This window comes from Saccostrea echinata, unplaced genomic scaffold, assembly GCF_033153115.1.
Source record: "Saccostrea echinata isolate AGI-Se365-2 ecotype Australia unplaced genomic scaffold, CSIRO_AGI_Sech_v1 ptg000009l, whole genome shotgun sequence".
Lineage (NCBI taxonomy): Eukaryota > Metazoa > Mollusca > Bivalvia > Ostreida > Ostreidae > Saccostrea > Saccostrea echinata.
The window spans coordinates 29,624,531-29,641,715 of record NW_026889758.1 but is presented as its reverse complement, the minus strand read 5'-3'; the positions used below and the strand labels follow the sequence as shown (position 1 = coordinate 29,641,715).

The window sequence follows — 17,185 nt, the reverse complement described above, 5'->3', positions numbered from 1 at the left end:
TTTTTTTTTGTATATTCTATAATTAATATGAATTTTATAATATTTTATATGCATTGCATTAAAAATTAAGAGCAATTTATAAAAAAAATTGCCACAATGAGTTATGATGATTCTACAGTAATTAGTATAACCTGTCCTGAAGTGCTGCAGTATATATTCTGACATCCTGGAGATAACCTATGAACCGTTCTGTATTTGGTGCTTTGGCCCCCACCAACAAAACTCCATCTGTATCAATCAGTGGCTGAGATCCAATAGATCTAAAGAGAAACCAGATCATGACATAATCACTAAATCGCAGAATGTTTTTACCATTGCACTGACTTTTTAATGTTGTGGCTTACTTTAATCCAAGCAGATGTCCATCCAGATAAAATCTGACATCTCCTGAAGCTATTGTCACCAGGATATGGTGCCAGTTTCTATCCATTAACTTCTGATTAGTTGTGATTGAGATTTCCTTGTTTGTCTACAGTATATAGTGCATGAAATAAAAAAAAAGGACTTAAAGGGTATCTACATCAAAAATAACAGAATGTGTCAAATATGTCTTAGATTACAAGTCAACATGCAGTATGTTTGAACTCGATATACAGAGTATAAGTTTGAGTAGAACAACTTACACTTTCTCCAAGCTGAGAATATCCAAATATCAGGATGTTTTCTACACCTGCTACCAGCTTGAGTGTATAGAAAAGCCTGATGCCATCATTTGTGGTTTTGGCCACAATGTAGTAACTTCCAGTGGTAACTGGCTGAACCCAGGCACTAATAGAAAACCCAGACTCAAGTTCTGAAGGCTTGGGTTGATACTGGGGAAGGACTGTCAAATAATTATCTACAAAGAAGTTGTGACACCAAAATTACTGTTAACTAAAACATTTAAATGGGCATGTATTTTAGATTTAAGTTTGTGTCAGTTAAGAAAAGCTTTACCTTCTGTCCCTGTTAGATGAATCACATCAGTTCCTGTTTTGGGACGTCTTTTGGATGGCTGTTTGTCTACTTTGCTGGGAATGTTAGCAACCAGTATTAAGTCATACACTAAAGGGAGATTACTCCCAGTGTTACTACTATACACCTCCCACAGAACCTGTTATAAAACACACATTATTACTACAAGAAAATCCCTACCAGCTTAACGGAAGTTTTATCCGCAGAATTTTTTTTTATATACCGGTATGTCTCACAAACTACATGTATTGAGCAATTGTTTTCAGTTGCAAATGTGCAAGACTTTGTTCTCAAAGACAGCACATTCATTTGCTGCTTTCATCCTCCAAATTAAACAATTTACCTCAACATTGCCAAATATTCCCTGTCTTCTTTCCACAGTAAATGTGGCTTTTGTGCTGGATTCCTGACCAGGATAAAAATCCTCCGCTACAGTGAGTGACTTTGTCTCCGTAGTAAAGGCAAACTTCCCGTAAGGATCATCACTGGCTACTACCGTCAGTCTGACCTCATTGCTAGTGTTAGCAATAGAGGCTAGACTGGAATCAGGAATTCCATCAATTACTGCAAGGAAAATAGTGAGTACTTTATCGAATGTGTTATTTCATTACATCCTGACATGAAGACAATGAGAATATCTACATATACATTGTACCTATACTGCCATAGCTTTGAGTTTAAGAAGACAGTTAAGTTTTATGTGTAGCACAAAAAATTCTTTACACACAACATATGTATAAAGATATATATTTCTAGAATATGAATGTATGTCAATTTCATTCCATGACTAATAATGTAAAAAAAAAAAATACTGCAAGTTTAGATTAAAAGAAATTCAACTCACTTGTTGTGTAAGTTAGTAAGACCTTAAAGTCCTTGTTTTCCTCAGGTGTGTAGTCTATTCTCGGAGTGACTACAAGGAATTGGTTCACTTCATTCTGTTTAAATCTCACTGTTCCATTTGCCTTAATGAACTCCCCTCCATCATACATAAGCCTGTTTGTCAGAGCTTCTCGAATTTCCCAGCCTATGTCCACAACTCCGAAAAGTCCTGCACTTCTTAGTATACTTTGGAAACAAAAAATCATTACATGTCATAAAATAATCCAGTGTGGTTTTGAAAACACACTAAGAAATAACTGCTTAGAAAAGTTTTTGCTTGACACACAATCTTTAAGAAATGATAAGAAGTAAGATGGCTAATACAGTCAAACCTGCCTAAACCAACAAGCACCAGATGTTGGATTGCACAGTATAAAGAACAGAAAATAGTATATTAGGAATGAAAATAAAGATCAGAATTAACAGTGAAACAGATTGTATAGGTGTTGGATTAGACAGTTTTTACTGTATCTAATAAGAAGTGGTACATCATACTTGAGCTGGACATCACTGCCTTCTTCTGTTGACCTCTGTAGAGGAGGGTTGAACCTGAACACACCGTAAGCATTGTCATTGGCCAAGATTGTAATGGAGGCATTGGGAGATTCACCAAGCACCAGGTCCCCTGAAAAAATAATTGGTAAATCTAAATGTTACAGCTACTTCAACAACTTTAATATTTGATTTAAATGACTTTAGAAAAACAAATACCAAATGAAAGTGATATTATACATGTATATATGAGGAAATAATAAAACCACTCACTTTATTTGTTTTGTAAGACTTTACTAAAGAAATTGATCCCAAAGTATTACAGTGTACCTGTTTCTCCTTGACAGTGCTATCATACCTTGAATATCAAATATCTGAACATAGAATGTTTCATTGCCCTCTGGTATATCATCATTTAGAACCTCCACTGAAATCTCCCTCTCCATTTCCCCAACTTCAAACACTAGCTCATGAGCTGTGATTTGGATGTAATCTCCCGAGCTTGCAGTTGCTGAGCTATCCACTGTTTGATATCTGATTGCAGCTCGCTCTGTTCCTGGTCCCTCTCGCTTTATTTTCAGCTTAACAATTCCTGGTTCTTTGGTGTACATTTTACCTTCTAAATCAAAGAACACATAAATTCTATGTGTATTTACAGTATATTAAAGAGCAAATTCCAAACAAGCAAATAAATTAAGGTATGTACGCTTGCCTCAGAAATTATCCTAGATTGACATTTCATATTAATTATTAGCCAAATTCTTATTAATATCCTATAAATTAACATTCATATATACGTACATTAATATTTCAATGGCATACATAAATATAGGCATTGGTATATTTGACTGAAGGTTAAAGCAAGATACTGGATATAGAAAACAAAAATTCATATATACCGGTAATAGATTTTCTGAAAAAAGGTTTTATTATAGTGCATCTATAAATGCATCTTATTGCAGCACCACTAAAACACAGAAGTATCAATTGTAATCCAAAGTCCGAGTAATCAAAGGTAATGAGAATACATTTCATAAAATGCAAACCAAAAAACTTGCAGTGCGGTAGGAATGCAGTCCCAAGCCATAAATAATGCTCCTTTAGCTTACTATCAAAATGAATGTACCAAACAGAAATCGTGTTCCTGACAACACAGCGGCACGCCGCACTCTACCTCGGAAATACAGGCGGTGGTCGTTCTCTTTAATCACCACCAGGGCCTGGTCAGGGGAGCCTACTCTGGCCTTACCACTGTAAATACTGAGGGAAATAGTGAAGTTCTCATCTGGCTCTGGGATCTGAAAATGTCATCATTCTAATTAAAATAAACTCTGTAAACACAGACCTGCTAAAACCAAAGGAATAATTATCAGATACTATGTAGGTTTAATGAAGAAAATATAAATGTATCTAGATAAGCTACAAATGAAAGAAAATCAAATCGAAAATAAAGCTGCAAAAACTATAGTAGAAAGCAATAGTAAGCTATTCAAATTACTTACTTTTAAACTGCAGAATGGCTGCAGGACTATACAATTCAAAGAAATAAAACCAATATGGCAAATCAAAACAATAAATTTAGTTGTTACAGATTTATAATCTATAAAAAAGCTAAGAATTAAAAGAATTAAAAATAGCAACATAAAATGTGTGCAGAGGAAAAGTGTCTGAACAAGTGCAAGTTCATGATAAAGTGAGGTGCATTGTCTGACATGTGACACACTTTTGTATGTTGTATAAAAATGGGACTGAGGTGTATTAATTTCAAAACAGTGTCAAGCAATTGTAAGCATTCTCTATACAGGGAGAAAACAATATAAGCTTGTAACTTTTCAGTTTTTTTTTTTTTTTTTTTTTTTTTTTTTTCATACCCAAGTCATATTTTTACAATACATGTACCCATCACAAGAATTCTGTAATTTTGACCAACCTCGTGTCAGTAAAAAAAGCAAAGAAGCAAGAAAAGTTACAATTGGCCAAGGCATACATCACATGACTGTATCCAAGACAACACACAGGTATGTCACATTTAGACTTACATTGTCATTGATGGTTTGTACTTGTAGGTCCTGACTTACAATGTCAGCTACAGACTCCAGATGGATGAAGCCTTTGTCCTGCTGAGATCCAAATGTAATCGTTCCAGACACCGGAGTAAGGTCCTCACCAGTGCCAGGGGTCATGTCCCACTTAACAATGATGCTACCAAACCTACCCTTGGAACGTTCCACTGGGATAATCAGAGATACTACCTCTCCATTACTGGATTCATCTAAAGAAAAAAATAAATGTGTATTGAATATAGACAACTTTACTTTATAATACAAGAAACATTTATAATGAACAAATCAAAATTTGCAGCAATTTACTAAATGCATTCCCTATAGAATGACACAAGGTTACTTTGATATCATTGTCTTCTGTATCAAAATGTATCTTAATACATGCATTTTAATCTCAATACCATGCTTAAAAAATATCTCAATGTTTTATAAGACATAATTTCTTGAATTTCACTACATTCTTTTTATTGAAAAGTTTATTTAAACAAAATTTTTGAAGACGGGATTAAGGTAAAAATTAAATTCTCTTTAATGATAATGGGAATTTCCTTAATTACTCAACTTGATGTGGACACTCAAAATAATGCCTCCAACCAATGACAATGAATTTATTCTCATAAACTGACACTAAGTAAAGTGTAGAGACAGATTACAAATATAGTTAAACATATGTGCATTTGTGAAACGGAAAAAAGTAAAAAGTCAAAAAGCTAACAATGACCTAACCAGGAGAGCCAACTCTCTCATAGACAATTTTTATAAATTTACACAGTTTTATCAATTTAACTGTATTTTTTGTATTAAAAAGTTGATCAAACTAATACACATTTGGATGTAAATAGTAATACTTCGATGTTAGTGATAATCTTGATTTCAAAATAAATGGATCACATTACAATTAAATAAGTAATGATATTCATCACCAATTTCATTTTTGGAACATAACTTACAAAACCACAAAAAATACAGAACAATGAAATAAAGTAAAACACTTTTTCAAAAATAACTGAAATTTGAATTTTTATTAAATAAGTGTCTATTTTTGGTGCTTATGGTGTGATAATCTAAATTTGACTGGCCTAGTGACCAATGACAACACACTGGCAAATGTGAATATATCTTTTTATCCTGCAACCAATGTGAATAAGGGTAACCCAGTAAACCAAAGCTATTTTCAATCAATGCCCTAACATAGCCTTGTGCATTCTGACCTCTTTAAAAGCATGGCATCATAAATGTGCCTAGATTTGTTGAAAAGTTGCAGGATACACAAAATACATGATAACTGTCTTGAAACAATATTTGGGCTAGGACAAAATCGTTAGAGAGGGCTCGACAAGCCTTGCCCTCTATTATGTTTTCTTACCCTCGCCCAAATATCACTTACATCTTAAGATAGTAACCATGTATTTTATATATATTAACTAACTATAAAGAAAAAATCCATTTTATCAACCCAGCCCTAATTTCTTACTTAGGTAATAAATAGCTGGATTAAGCTGGAATTTTATAAGACCATATGGATCATCATTCTCTTCAACCTCAATTTCTATGGAAGAAAAATTTCCAATGATTCCAGAAGAGTTTCCATAAGGTAATAAGGTCAAGGTGAATTTCTCATTTAGCTGCAAAGAAATAGTGCTTTTTAGTTGCAGAGTTAGCATATTTACATAGTACATGTATTTACATTTATAGATGTATATCAATCAATGCATTTTCAAATGATTTCTTTCTTCTTTTTTTTCTCACCTCAGGGACACCATCAGCTATTGCTAACAATGTAGAATTTCTATATTGAACTCCAGAATCAAACTTGAGGACATTTGTGGCACCATAGAACTCGGAATTTCCCCCTGGTAGGACCTGATACTGGACATACTGTGTGATTAAGTTTCCTCCTGACCTTTCTACCACCACCTCAATGGCTGACAGCCCCTCCTAAAAAAAAATTCTCATTCAATATTCAAAAGAGACTTTGGATTAAATGTATACATGTATTATTCGCATATTTCAAAATCTATTATTTGTGAGCATTAGGCTAAGGATCAATATCAAGAAATATTTTCATCTTAATCTACATGTATACACAAGACATTATAAAGATTTCTTGATTTCCTCATTCTTCCTTCATTTAAGAAAATTTCCTGGAGTTTGAACAATTGACATCAAGTTATAATATAATTATAATCAAAACAGAGATCTCTGATAAGACTGTAGCTCTACTGGTTTAGACTTGATGCATGGGAGCTTATATTGCTTCACTTCTGAAATTTGCATTGACAATGAAAAGAAAAAATGCTATTCATCAAAAACAGATACATGTAGGTCGAGATGGACAACATATTGCAATTTTTTCAGGTACTGTGACAAATGTGGTGAACTGATATTTAATGTGATTGACAAAACACTGTTAATTGAAATCAAAATTAAAAGCAGTGAAAAACATATTTAGAAGAAGTTTACATTTGCACCATTTCTATTTATCATTACAACATTTTCATTGCAATCATAATTGCAAGATGAAACAAGTATCTTGATATCCTCAACACTTATCAAAGTTTTTTAAAATTAGACAAAAACTGTAAGAGAAATAGCCACTTTGAAAAATTTCTTTTTTATATGTTTAGTAATGATGGCAATGCCACTCTGTAATAAAAAAGAAATCATTTATCTCAGAGAAGCCAAAACTTGTCATAGGTTTTCCTGAAATCAGATGAAATATATCAGAGGATTCATATTATGTAATAGATTATTCTTTTTAGCAACCGAAGCAACGCCATTCAAAATCCCAACTAAAAAATTCAAGTACAGAAGTCATATTTGAAAGAATCTAATAGATAATTCTATTTGAATAACCATAGCAACAGTGATCATTGAAATCAAAAATAGGTATCTAAATTTATTCTGCTTCTGTACTCAGTTTTACTGAAATCAGACAGAGTCTATGATAGGAATAGTACTTTGAAAAGATCTTGATGTTGTCCACTTGTTTATAAAAAATCAAACAAAAACTACAAAGAATAGCATAGAAAAAAAATTTGGAAGACAGGCACTTGACCAAAGCATATGGTTGACTAATCACTGCATAACCAGTAGGGTGAGAAACAAAGAAAATGATTCTGGCACTTACCTGAACAAGGTATGATGTCTTCATTGTTGATGAAAACTGAAAGATACCTCCTGGGTTATCATTCTCCAGAATGATTATTGTTGTCTGGGTAGAGCCGACCTTTAACCTTTGAGTGTCTGACGGTGAGACAGATGTCAAGGTTACAGTAATCTCTTCTTCTAACTCTGGTATATTGTCTGGCATGATGGTTATAAGCAATAAAGTGGCAGAGCTTCCTACAAATCAATATATACATAGTCATACATTCTGAGAGTTTCTTATAGTTCTCTTCAAATGTGAAATTACTGATTAGCTATAACAATTATCTATCTTACTAATATTAAAATCAGACAATTCAGTTACTATTCAATAATAAAGAAAAAAATTGTACCAGCTTCCATGATAGCTGTTCCAGAAGTAATCCCAGTGTCAGATGTGGTTACCATAGCAGCATTGACCCCTGAACCTTTGAGGGACCAATCAATGTAAGCCCTACCACTGGTTCCCTCCCTTGTCAGCTTAAGTGCCACCTTACACCAACAATGTAAGTTTATTAGTACTGTAATACATGTACTGTAAATACTAAATTACATACATTCACTTAATTCTTATCTAAATTTGTAGACTACCAGGATATGAAGATTAAGTTCAAGTCAATAAGAAGTTTGCATTAGCAGGACCTACAGTAATTCTTTCTGCCAATCATTTTCAAGACAACTTGTGGCAACTGGCAGGTCGTAGAAATGCTATTACTAATTAAGTATTAAATTATCTTTGTATCAGAAAAGTAGACTTTTAATAAATATCAAACAGATAAAACAAGATCTAAAACAATCATAATTCTTTCCACAACAAGAAAGTTCAATTAGGGGAAGTAACTCTCATTAACTAATCACATATTAGATAGGGACAAAAAACTTATCTCTCACATTTTCTTGATGAACAGAATTTGAAAAGTTATTTAAGAAAACACAAAGGTTTATAAAACTTAAAATGATCTCACAGTGTATGGAGTGATGGCTGGCTCATTAACTGTGATTGGCTGAATACTTTGGAATCCTATCTCTCCATTGGCTACAGTCAGAGTTACTGGTACACTAGCACTGACTTTACTTCCAAGAGTGGGAGAATTATAGGCTCCAAAATCTGGATCTTTGAGTAAAGTTTAAGAAAAAGTATTTTAAATGTTTGAACATACAATATAAATCCTCAGTACTTTCAAACCCTGACCTCGGAATGAAGAGCTTTCTTGTAAATACTATATTTCCTACTTTGACCCAATGGCCATAAAGTTACAATATAAGATGATAAACCATATCTATTTGTATACCAACCTGTTTTTAACTTGAATCCAGTTAAAATCACTGTGAAAGTATCTCCCACATGTAAGAATGCTGAGGAGAGTAGATAAAACTTCACCATTAGACTGCTCTGTCCAGAAAACAAGTCTGCTTGCTTCGATGTTGTCTCTAAAACATCTGTCACAAAGAGATATGGACTCAATATAATGCATGTATCATTTAAATCATTAGATTTCTCAAACCTTAACAGACATCAAAGTACTGACCGCTAACACTTCCACTTCCTGTGTAAGAGACAGTCAAGTTCACAGTTAAGTCCCCTTGGTTGTTGTTGGACCTCTGTACATTCACTTGTAGATATCGAGGATTAGAGGACTAAGAAGTACAAGACAGTGTCATTGTAATCTTATATATAAAGCAAATATATTGTACATACTAATTACAAGTTAAACATCAGGTGGAATATATTGGTAGTAATTTAATGTTTAGTGAATAAGAAAAGGAAAATAAGCTCATTGTGAAACCATTTGTTTCTCAATTACAACATTCTTCAAGTTTTAATTGAGCTAACTAGCTTACCACCACAATTCTGTGCTCTGAATCAGGACCCAGATACACAGAGCCATAATAATTGTCACTGTCCTCCACCAGTAGCACTCCCTCCATGATCCCCTCCACCCTTGCCCCTCCAGTTTCTGTCCCCACCATCAGTCTAATGATGTAACGCTCCGTGGGCTCAGGAATGTTGTCATTTACCACAGAAATATTCAGCTTCTGCTCTGTTTGACCTGCCTGGAACACAATCATTCCTGAAGTCAAAGTTATGTCACTCTTTACGTCCCCAAGTGTACTGTCATTTCTGAAGATTTGCCATGTGACTGAAACTGTTCCAAATGTCCCAGCCTTCCTCTGTATAGGAAATACTGCCACAGTTCCCATGTCTTCACTTACTTTCACTTTTGGGAGAGAGACCCCATTGGTAGACACAAAACTAAGGACTCCATTTGGATTATCATTTGCATTGATTCGGATGTTTATCTTGGTGGGATAAGTGGTTATGGCATCACCTTTGGGTCCAGATAACACAATTCCAAATGATTCTTCCATTTCTGGATCACCATCATCCAGAATTTCTAACAGGATATTTCCAGTTGTTTCTCCAGCAAAGAAAACAACCTGTCCATTAGTTCCACGGAAGTCTAATCCAGACGTAGCTGTGTCTGATACAAGGAAATAGTCAACAGAGGCAATGTTGTTGACAGATCCAATCCTGGACTGACCATCCTCATCAATTCCACGGAGCACCTGGATTGAAACAGACTTATCTCCAGGACCCTCGTCAAATCTGTACTCACTCTGAAATCAAAGACTTTTAGTTTGAATTTGCATGGCTCTATCTAGTGAAAAATAATGAAATTACAGCATTATTTTCTGAAAACTGATTTATAGTTTATTTTACCTGCTGAAATCTAATTGGAGCATCATTAGCCTGTATGATAAGTATCAATTCTGTGTCTGTCACTCGTGCTCCTTGTGTTGCACTTGTCATTGTTACTCGAAATTCTTCATTATTCTCAGGAATCTGTATATAAATAGAAGATTTCATATCCTTTTAATATTTACACCAAACATCAGAATTTTAAATGAAATGTTTAAAGAAACTTTATGATGCAGGTATGTAAATTTTTTGTTTTGTTTTTCCTTAAGACTAACACTGTCAGCTCGAATCTGAAGCTGGAGATAAGTTTGTGTATCCCCTCCCTGGAACAGTATAACTCCAGTCCGGGGAGTAATGTCTACTCCTGGAACAGCTGCTGAGTCTGAACTGTTCACCTGTAATCCAAAATGTTCAGAGTTGAAAACAAGAAAACTATGTTGCAATACATGTACATGTACTACAAAAGAAGGGAAAATAAGAAACTGATAGTTTAGTTACCAGATAGGTGACAGTGACTTGACCAAATGTGCCTTTTTCTCTGCCCACACGAAGACTAACTACTGAAGTTATGGTATCCTCAGTCACCAGTACAGGTGAAGTCTAAAAATAGATCAATGAAATTATTAGGAAAATTAAGTGCGAGTCAGTGCTGCTACTTCAGAAGCTCTAAAACTTACATCTAGAAAACTGAACACTCCATAGGCATCATCATTGGCTGCTATGGTTACAGCCGCTACTCTCTGGGTGCCTACAGTGATCCCCACACTAATGACAGTGAGCTCAAATATGAACGTTTCCTCAGTTTCTGGGTCACTGTCATCATTGACAGTAAATGTCACAGATATAATGTCAGGACCACCTGGGTAAAAGGAACCAACCTGGCTGCTGCCAACAAAATCGTTGCTAGTGTCATTTGGACAGGACACCTGTGTTTGAAAATAAAGTGTGCAGCTATAAAGAATTGTTTTCCTTGAACAGTTCCAAGAAGATACTTAAGATTAGATGGAGATATTTCTACATTCCATGCAATCTACCCTGACTAGGACATAATGAGGCTGGAAATAAATGGAAAAATTTTTAACTTCAATACTTTAGGAAAGTAAAATACATGACTTGTACTCCTTTGAGTTTATAACTAATGTAAACCAATACACTTACTGCCACTATGATGACTTGAGTTATCGGCCCTGACTTTTGAACCCTCAATTCAAATTGGTCTCCTTCATTCACCATCACTGCTGTGTCAAGTAAGCTTACAAACAACTGTCCCACTGCCAGGGGCAGTAAACTCCACAACAAAAACACCCAATTCATCTGTAAATTCAAAACTGCTTGGGTTGAAAATATTTGGATGTACATATCAAGTTCAACATATTCATCTTGCATGTTGTCAAAATAAAATAAAATATTTTTCAAAATCTGCTTTCCTGCAATGCATGCATGTGCACTGATGAACTAAATTTCCCAACTTCTATTAGATTCTTGTTCTGATGTCAAACAGCATGTGCCTTCAAAGTAGGATTTTCATGTAGATTTGAAAATAGAGTGGCAATGAACTATCTGTATTAAAAGCTCAATCTTAGGGCCGGTGCACACGATAAAGCTTGCTTTTTAAAATTTATAAGTCATAGAACTTTTAAAAGTTCTTGCCTTACCGTGTATATTCGTACACCCTTAATACACGGTTTTTCGAGCCTTATAAGTCTGACTTACAAATAGAGCACTGCTCTATTTCTTAATACAAGACTTAGCTGAAATTTTCTTCTCAACCAATGAAAATCATTCGCCCAAATGTCATTCTAATTTTTATCATACCATACACATGGGTATATTGAAGTGAACACAAAGTATTCTCGAATAAGTCAATGAAAATATCCACAAATGCTTCTGTTCAACCTCTTCCTCTTTTTTCAAGAAGTGAAGTGTGAATGTACTTGTTGGTATAATTATTACAAAGCCTAGTAATCTATTCTTCTATTTTAATGACCAAATGCTTTATTTATGGCTGGAAACACGTGGGATTTATGGAAATGTTGTATATTATCTTGTAAGTCTTGCCTTAATGTGTGGACACGAGAGCCGTACGTCCTGCAAAGGTTTTAGACTTATAAAGCAAGCCTTACCATGTGTACCAGCCCTTAGGTAGACAGATTTTAAAATAGTTCAAAATATAAGGAGTAATGGTCCTTCATACACAAAAGAAAAAAAATTGGGGTTGTGGAGTTTAGAGTAGATAGAATCCGAAGAATGAAAAGTGCCAAAATACACCATCAGTTGCTAGAAATGCTGAATTCCTCAGAGAGTCTATGATTTAGATGTTAATATAGGAGAGTCAAGATTTCCAAATTTTAAAGGTATTAAAGACATCTGTTATTAATATGTTTTCAATTTTTAGAGAAAATCTACACAGTCTACACAATTAAACATCTATAAAAGGTCCATTATTTCAAAAATAGAATTTTCATTATAATGATCATGGCTTAATTAATATCAACATTTCAAACTGTAGCTTCGGTTGTACATCCACATATTTGAGTGTAAAATTTTATACCCATATTGTGCTCCAAAGGGCTATGACTTAAACTATTTGCATATACACTGCATTGAAATGGTTGCAAATTATTTTGATAATGTCCATTAGAGAAATCATTCCTGTACCATCCTGTACTCTTGTATGTAAAACTTCGGACTTGATCTAAATCTTTATTTTAAATTAAAGTATTCCAACCCTAATAACACCTAATAATGGGCTAATTCTCTATACTTAAATATCCATCACTTATAAAATACTCTATTAAATGAAAGCATTTTAGAATAGAAAAGGATTAACAGGAGAAATTTTCAAAAAAAGTAATTACCTTATCACCAATTTAAAATCAACAAAGATTTCACTGAGGTTCTTGGGAACATGCAAGCAAATTTTTAAAAATAAAATTTCTAATTCTAGGAAATCAATAAATACTGCGGTGGAAAGATGTATTAATAGCGATTCTCTGTAACCACTTAAACTTCTTTGCCACGCATGGTCACCGATTTTGATGAAACTTTGCTCATTATTACAACTTGACACCAGAAACATATATCAAATAAAATTTCGTTGCTATGGGTCTTGGTTGCTATGGTAACAGCCAGAAAAGTTGAAAAAATTGAGATTTTCAGGTACTTTGAATCTTTATTAAGCCTTAATAAGGACTAAGAAAAACAAACAAACCATTCTCACAAAAACCTGACGCCTAGTTGCCACTTATGCTATAAAGAAACTATTTAGAATTTATCTCTAAGTAAGTGGTAACCATGGGTACATTTGGAATACATTTTAGATGCTGAAAAATGCAGAAAAACGCTCAATATTCACTAATGATAGGTTTTAAATGATCAAACTCAATCAAAAACCTAAGAAAAAACAATAAAAATATTTGACCTTAAGTAATTAGGTATTGGCAATATTATTCTTAAAATAACTTTCATGGTTGAAAAACAATAAAATTCATGACTGGCACATATACATCCTAAGGACCTTGCAACACTGACAACATAAGAAAAATTGGGATTAATTGTTACTTTTCAGTGTAACCATGGAAACAATGTACCAGTTGTTTAAAGTGATATTTTTTTTGCTGCCATAGGAATTTACTTACTTTTTATTCAAGAAACACATTATTTGACTCACCTTGAATAGTACTTATCTGGAAGAACTTAAGTTGAATATCATATATTGATAACATTTGTTGAAAAATACAACACTGTTGCTATGGTAACCAAGAAGGGAAAATGTTCGATTTTGTTAATTTTATATCAATATTAAACCCTATGTGCCAGCTTTTTGCATCCAGTTAGAGATTGGGTGACAGTCAAAATTGAAAGTCAGGTTAGTTGTTCATAATTATCAATCATAAAAATTTTGGGAATCTACATACAAGGGTACGTATCCAAGGAAACAGAATATCTTTAAGATTTTTATGCATATTTTTTTGGCTTATTTCCATAGCAATGCACTATTTAAAGAATTGAATTTGAATTTTTTGAAATGTGAAAATTAGGGTCACATGAACGTCTTTAAAAATTCATCATTAGTTATACAAAAATATGCTTTTTAAAAAGACAGGATAAGATTTAAACACTAAGAGAGTAAATTTAAAATTCCTTCTTGGTATTAAAACCATGGCAACCATTGCCATCCTATGAGAAATATCATATTTCTTCCTTGGTATATGTTGCGAGGATCTTTTGTCTATTATTTGCTTGCATTTCAACCTATAATTTTTTTTATTCTTAAGTGTATGATTTTATAAAATTAAATGGGCAAAATTATTACTTTTGAATACTTTGTTTCCATTGTAACGAATGTAATAGTTGATTTACCAAACATGTTTATCACGCATTTAAGACATCAGGCCTTCAACTTTCAGAAACAATCATTGCCACTTGTTTGCTTTGCTGCAAACGTTAACTGCCATTTTTCAAACTTTAGGACATGTTGCCATGGTAACCATGTCACGTAGCAACCATTTTCTGCCTGATTTGAGTTTACAGTATCAAAGACTTTTATCATAGAGAGTTTGGAGAAATTCTGAGACTATGCGTGCCACAGCTCCTATATAAAAGTTCAAGTCGTTACAGAGAATGGCTCTTAAATCATTAGGAATAGAATGACAATTAAAAACTTTTTTTTACCGGATAATTTTTTTAATAATTGAAATTTATTGATTTAAAACAAAGGGAGATAACACTTCAATACAGGTCAAGGTCATAATTAGGACACATTATGCTCTAACATACTGATAATAATAAATGCTAATTTTGTCCAAATATACAAAGTAAATGACCAATACATATCTGTTATGTATTCAATTTTATTGAATCTGAGGCTATTAGGGGTGGAGTACCTTAATCAACAGCTCACCTTCTTCTACACACTGTTCATTAACAGGCGTTGAAAATACATGTATGACAAAACTTGTAAGTTTTACAAATAATTTAATAAAATGTCTTATGACGTCACACCCAAAATACCAGAAAAGACCCAAGGTGATATAAATTAAGTAAATGTTTTGCTCCTTTTGTTATGCAGGTAAATTAAGACTTGTGAAAATAAATAGCTGAGTTTTACAGGATTAAATAACTAATTTAGATTTTGAACCAATGCTTAATTTAACCCAGGGTTGTCCCTAAGAATTAAAATAACAGGAGACATTAAAAAAGTAGAAGGGCATCTGGGGTTCCTCCCTTAACAGGGGGATGAGGAGGAATACCAGAGTAAGCGGGGGGGGGGGGGGGGGGGGGGTTATAGGCGGGGAAATTCCTTGGCCCTCATGTCTTGGGGACAACCCTATTAATCCATAGCATGTAGACACTTTGTTGGTTATATGAACTGATTCAAAATGATTTAGTCCTTAAGAAGTTATTTTTTTTTCAAAGGATGACTGCACTTAAGGACATGCGGAATTTGCGACAAAGTAAACTTTCAAAACAAGCATTTTTCTTTTCATTGCAAGAATGGTCAACATCCAATCTACAACTTTATGTAATTACGTTTAATAAAAGTGTGTATTTACGAAGTTCAAATCTGTTTTCAAAGGCAGGGGTCATCACAATTTCTTGAATCTCCGTTTGATAATGAGGACGCCCACTTTTTTACTGACTTTATACATAGTCAGCGCATGTTTGTCTATTGTTCTACGTTTAACAGTAGTTGTATATTTGCATAAATAATAATGTGTTAAAAGGAGATTAATAGACAAACATGCGCTCATGATTAAAAAGAGAAAAAACTGCTTCTTCTTACATTCGCTCTCTGTGTTGTAACCAAGGATTGTGACATGTTGAATATTATAATTCACCACGTGATTTCTTACTTCAGGTAACTTTGTGAATACTAAATTCCGTCACGTGACTTGTAAAGGTAGCATGTTTTGTGTTAACTAGGACACTGTGTTCGAACACGTTAAGTCATCTGGCATTGATATAAAATCTGCTTTAATTACATTGACGTGCTCATATTGTTAATTTCGTTTTGAAACCTTTGTCAGAAGTGTATTTGTGCCATACAGAATGGAGAGGGAGACTGGAAAGAGTGATCACGTTCTTTTTTTTCAAACATGTCATTGTTATTTATCAAGTCTAATTTTAGACCCATTCTTACAATGTTAGCTCCACCTCTCATGCATATCTAATGTTCAATCAAGGGCAGGTAAGTGTAAATTCACTATATTTGGAAAGCAGTAAGGACAAAAAACATTGAATCATTTTATTATATCACAGTCTAAAATCATTTTAAGATTTAAATGTGGTTCCAAATTGACAGTATTCTTTCATAAACACACAAAAGTGAGATAAGGTTTAGATATAAAAGCAAGAGAAGTAACCGAAAAAGACCCAAAAACAGGCGTTAAGTGCAGTCATCCTTTGAAGACAAATTCAAATGACAGCTGAGAAAAAAAAAAATCTTGGTTATTTTAGACTTCTAAGACCTAAACAACAAAAATAAAACAAAATAAGATACAATCCTTATTTATAAATATTTTGTAACATGTAAAATAATACCATTTTGAGCATATAAAAATTTTTAATTTTAATATTTCAGTTTTAAAAAATGACATAAAAACACACGTGCTGCTTTTAGTTAAGTCCCTTCTTTACAAATCTTCAAGTGATCATTAGCTTAAATAAACACATTGATCTGTAGGTGTTTTGAGTGCTATGAGCATAATAATGATCCTTGTTGGTAGAGACATCTATTGTGAAATGATAGGACATCTGTGACAGGGCGAGACATTGAAAACACCATATGAAAGACTATAAAGTCCTACACAAAGAGACACAATTTTTCTGTACCATTCTAGAATCTATCCTCCCTACCCTCTTCTACTCATGGTAAGTTGTCATAATCAATCATACAGAATCTGAATGTATACAAAATTGCAACCTCACAAGAATTTTTCATGCA

At 33.5% G+C, this 17,185-nt stretch overlaps 1 protein-coding gene across 1 annotated transcript in view; it reads right to left on the bottom strand.

The window, feature by feature from the left end:
* The window catches only part of LOC133182190 (adhesion G-protein coupled receptor V1-like), a 153,764-nt gene extending 142,211 nt beyond the window's left edge, over window positions 1–11,553 (bottom strand). Inside the window, exons 1-23 of the mRNA XM_061316935.1 lie at window positions 11,398–11,553; window positions 10,917–11,165; window positions 10,738–10,839; window positions 10,515–10,634; window positions 10,261–10,383; window positions 9,381–10,157; window positions 9,068–9,176; window positions 8,835–8,978; window positions 8,504–8,652; window positions 7,892–8,030; window positions 7,522–7,736; window positions 6,141–6,329; window positions 5,866–6,016; window positions 4,368–4,600; window positions 3,455–3,626; window positions 2,687–2,947; window positions 2,332–2,461; window positions 1,799–2,022; window positions 1,298–1,518; window positions 937–1,093; window positions 624–838; window positions 345–469; window positions 132–260 (exon numbers count right to left, since the gene is read on the bottom strand). Coding sequence (XP_061172919.1) covers window positions 132–260; window positions 345–469; window positions 624–838; window positions 937–1,093; window positions 1,298–1,518; window positions 1,799–2,022; window positions 2,332–2,461; window positions 2,687–2,947; window positions 3,455–3,626; window positions 4,368–4,600; window positions 5,866–6,016; window positions 6,141–6,329; window positions 7,522–7,736; window positions 7,892–8,030; window positions 8,504–8,652; window positions 8,835–8,978; window positions 9,068–9,176; window positions 9,381–10,157; window positions 10,261–10,383; window positions 10,515–10,634; window positions 10,738–10,839; window positions 10,917–11,165; window positions 11,398–11,553 — 4,490 coding nt within the window. The remainder of the gene's footprint in view (window positions 1–131; window positions 261–344; window positions 470–623; window positions 839–936; window positions 1,094–1,297; window positions 1,519–1,798; window positions 2,023–2,331; window positions 2,462–2,686; window positions 2,948–3,454; window positions 3,627–4,367; window positions 4,601–5,865; window positions 6,017–6,140; window positions 6,330–7,521; window positions 7,737–7,891; window positions 8,031–8,503; window positions 8,653–8,834; window positions 8,979–9,067; window positions 9,177–9,380; window positions 10,158–10,260; window positions 10,384–10,514; window positions 10,635–10,737; window positions 10,840–10,916; window positions 11,166–11,397) is intronic.
* Between the last annotated feature and the right edge of the window lie 5,632 nt (window positions 11,554–17,185).